General features: G+C 39.2%; 1 protein-coding gene across 1 annotated transcript; it reads right to left on the bottom strand.

Moving 5' to 3' along the window:
* Positions 1–2,053: 2,053 nt before the first annotated feature.
* On the bottom strand, positions 2,054–2,881 carry LOC149401397 (uncharacterized). The gene is made up of 2 exons (XM_089610700.1): positions 2,629–2,881; positions 2,054–2,526 (listed from the first exon to the last, which is right to left on the bottom strand). The coding sequence occupies exons 1-2, from the start codon at positions 2,879–2,881 to the stop codon at positions 2,054–2,056; spliced, it is 726 nt and encodes a 241-aa protein (XP_089466826.1).

Genomic DNA, 2,881 nt, shown 5'->3' with positions numbered 1-2,881 from the left:
TTGACATCTAATGTCAACAACTGATGACATCTAAACTCTACAGAGTTCACCAGTTGTTGACATTAGATGTCAACAATTGACGTCAATCGTTGACATATAATGTCAACAACTGGTGAACTCTGTAGAGTTTAGATGTCAATTTCTCTCATCAGTTGTTGACTTTAGATGTCAACAATGGACGTCCATTGTTGACATCTAATGTCAACAACTGATGACATCTAAACTCTACAGAGTTCACCAGTTGTTGACATTAGATGTCAACAATTGATGTCAATCGTTGATATATAATGTCAACAACTGGTGAACTCTGTAGAGTTTAGATGTCAATTTCTCTCATCAGTTGTTGACTTTAGATGTCAACAATGGATGTCCATTGTTGACATCTAATGTCAACAACTGATGAACTCTGTAGAGTTTAGATGTCAATTTCTCTCATCAGTTGTTGACATTAGATGTCAATAATGGACGTCGACTGTTGACATCTGAAATAAACAAATAATGAACGTTGTTGATACTTATATGTAGAAATGTCAGAAAAACACTCCATTGAATCTCTGGTGACAACCTATGACGACTTCGTGCCCCGAAAGAGAAAATGTTCTAAAAATGAGGTACATTTTGATGCCAAGCAAAGCTGATTTTTAGTTATTATTTTTTATGATTGTAGACATTCATACGTATAATTGTAGACAATTACTAAAATTGTAGTCAATTGATGTTAATAAGGCAAGCGGATCGGAACTCGGGTCCGATCATGTGTCTCGAAAGGGTTATGAAAGAAATCATCGGAGACGACTGGGAGACTCAATTGAAGGAAAAAGGAGATTTTATGGAAGTCGTGCCCAAGGGGACACGACTGTTTATGCTGAAAACCCAGAGAGAGGAACTTCTCTATTGTAGAAGGATGAGGATCAACAAGAAATGACTCTGACGATGAATTCCCCACATCATTGGTCCAAACTTCGTAATATTTATATTTTTGTATGGGTTTTTGTATGACTTGAATGCTTGAAACTGCTTAATATGTCTATTTACACTATGTCCCTTTTATATATGTGTAATGTTGTGAATTGCATGCCTAAGTGAAGAACTAAATTTAAATTCTTCCACTAGATGTCAACAGTTGACATCAATTGTTGACATCTAATGTCAACAATTGACATCAATTGTTTAGTTCCCTCACAACTAATGGAGAACAATAAGAAATCACAAACAATTGTTGACATCGGATATCAACAATAGACGTCAACTGTTGACATCTACATGTCAACAATTGACGTCTATTGTTGACATCTGATGTCAACAGTTGACGTCTATTGTTGACTTTAGATGTCTAAAATCTGCATACAAGTCGGAGATTAGAAATAAATTTCTCAATAAACTAAGAAATCAACAAGAGTCACTACTGAAATGGTGGAAATCACAAAGAAGTCTGAAATTATTGCGTGGACAAAGGAGTAGCTCTATTGCATGTTTGACGATTGTGGCCAATTTGCCCGCAACGCGTATACTAGCGCCTAATAATGTCCTCACCTTGAGAGGGTATTCTTCTCTTTTTGGGCCTACCGACGGCACGTGCTTTGTGTTGAGGCGGAATAACTTTGATATTCTCGACCTCGGGGGGAATATTCCAACTCGAAATGTCGCCATGAGGATGATGTACACCTACGTAGGTTGCCCGCAAATACTCCGTAGAGTAGAACTCGGAAATGTAGTTCTCAACTTGACGGTTACGTACTCGACATGCTGCGATTGCGTGTGGACAAATAAAATTATGAGCCTGCCATCGTCGACATGAGCATGTCCTCTCTTCTAAATTAACAGCATATACAATCCCCTCTCTGTCTACGACCTCAAACTCGTCGACTGAAGATGGCCTCACCTAGTAGAAAACATAACTTCATCAAAATCTTGTACAAAACATGAAACATACAACAATTGTAGACTTTACCTCCATTCGAACAATGTATGCAATGTACTTGTCTGCTTTGGCTTGGTATACTTTTGTCAGGAGCGTGTTCGTTTTTGCCGCAGCATCTCGACGTTCATAAAATTATTTCATACTTCTCTCTCTCAGCCAATCCATCAACTTCGAAACTGGAAATTGTCTGACTTTTACATTTAATGCATTCAATGCTTCCGCGTTGTTGTTCGTCATGATACCGTACCTCTTTCTCCTGAACATGCATCGTGCCCACCTTTGATACCTGACATCATTAGCTAAGTATCGTCGTATTTCGGGATTTTCAGCGTCCAACATGACCATGAAACTTTCAAATTCCCGATGAGTGTATGCCTTCGAGGCACCGTAAAATTTCCACTTCACCTCCTCCGTAATCCCCTTGAAAGTAGTCTTCAAATTACCGTGAAGATGGTACATGCAAAAACTATGATCACAGTTCGAAAATACCGTCTTGATGCCATTGATTATGCCAGCGTGCCTATCAGATACAAATACTTGCTCTTCCCATTCCCCAATTGCATCTTTCAATTTGGCGAAGAAGTAAATCCAAGTTTCGTTAGACTCTGAAGGACCAATACAGTAGGCTAGTGGAAAAATTTGTTTGTTTCCGTCCATCCCACACGCCGTATACAACGTTCATTTGTAATAGTTCTTCAAATGAGTACCATCGACGATAATCACGGGTCTTACATACTTCCACCCCGTTCTCCATGGGCCGAGTGACATGAAAAAACTAATAAATACTCCGCCCTCACCAGTGACGAGGTCAAATAAAGAACTTGGATTCTTAGTCTCGATCATGTACCTTAGCTTAGGTAAGAATGCGTACGACTCCATGGAATTGTCGTAGAGGGACTTTAGAGCCTGCTCTCTGGAACGCCAAGCTTTTTTGTAAGACATAGACACCCCGTAATCCAT

This window comes from Urtica dioica, chromosome 4 (assembly GCF_054948205.1).
Source record: "Urtica dioica subsp. dioica isolate 48M chromosome 4, U.dioica_male_clone48M_v1_H2, whole genome shotgun sequence".
Lineage (NCBI taxonomy): Eukaryota > Viridiplantae > Streptophyta > Magnoliopsida > Rosales > Urticaceae > Urtica > Urtica dioica.
Note: the sequence above shows the minus strand (reverse complement) of the source record. Positions and strands in the feature narration are given on the sequence as shown.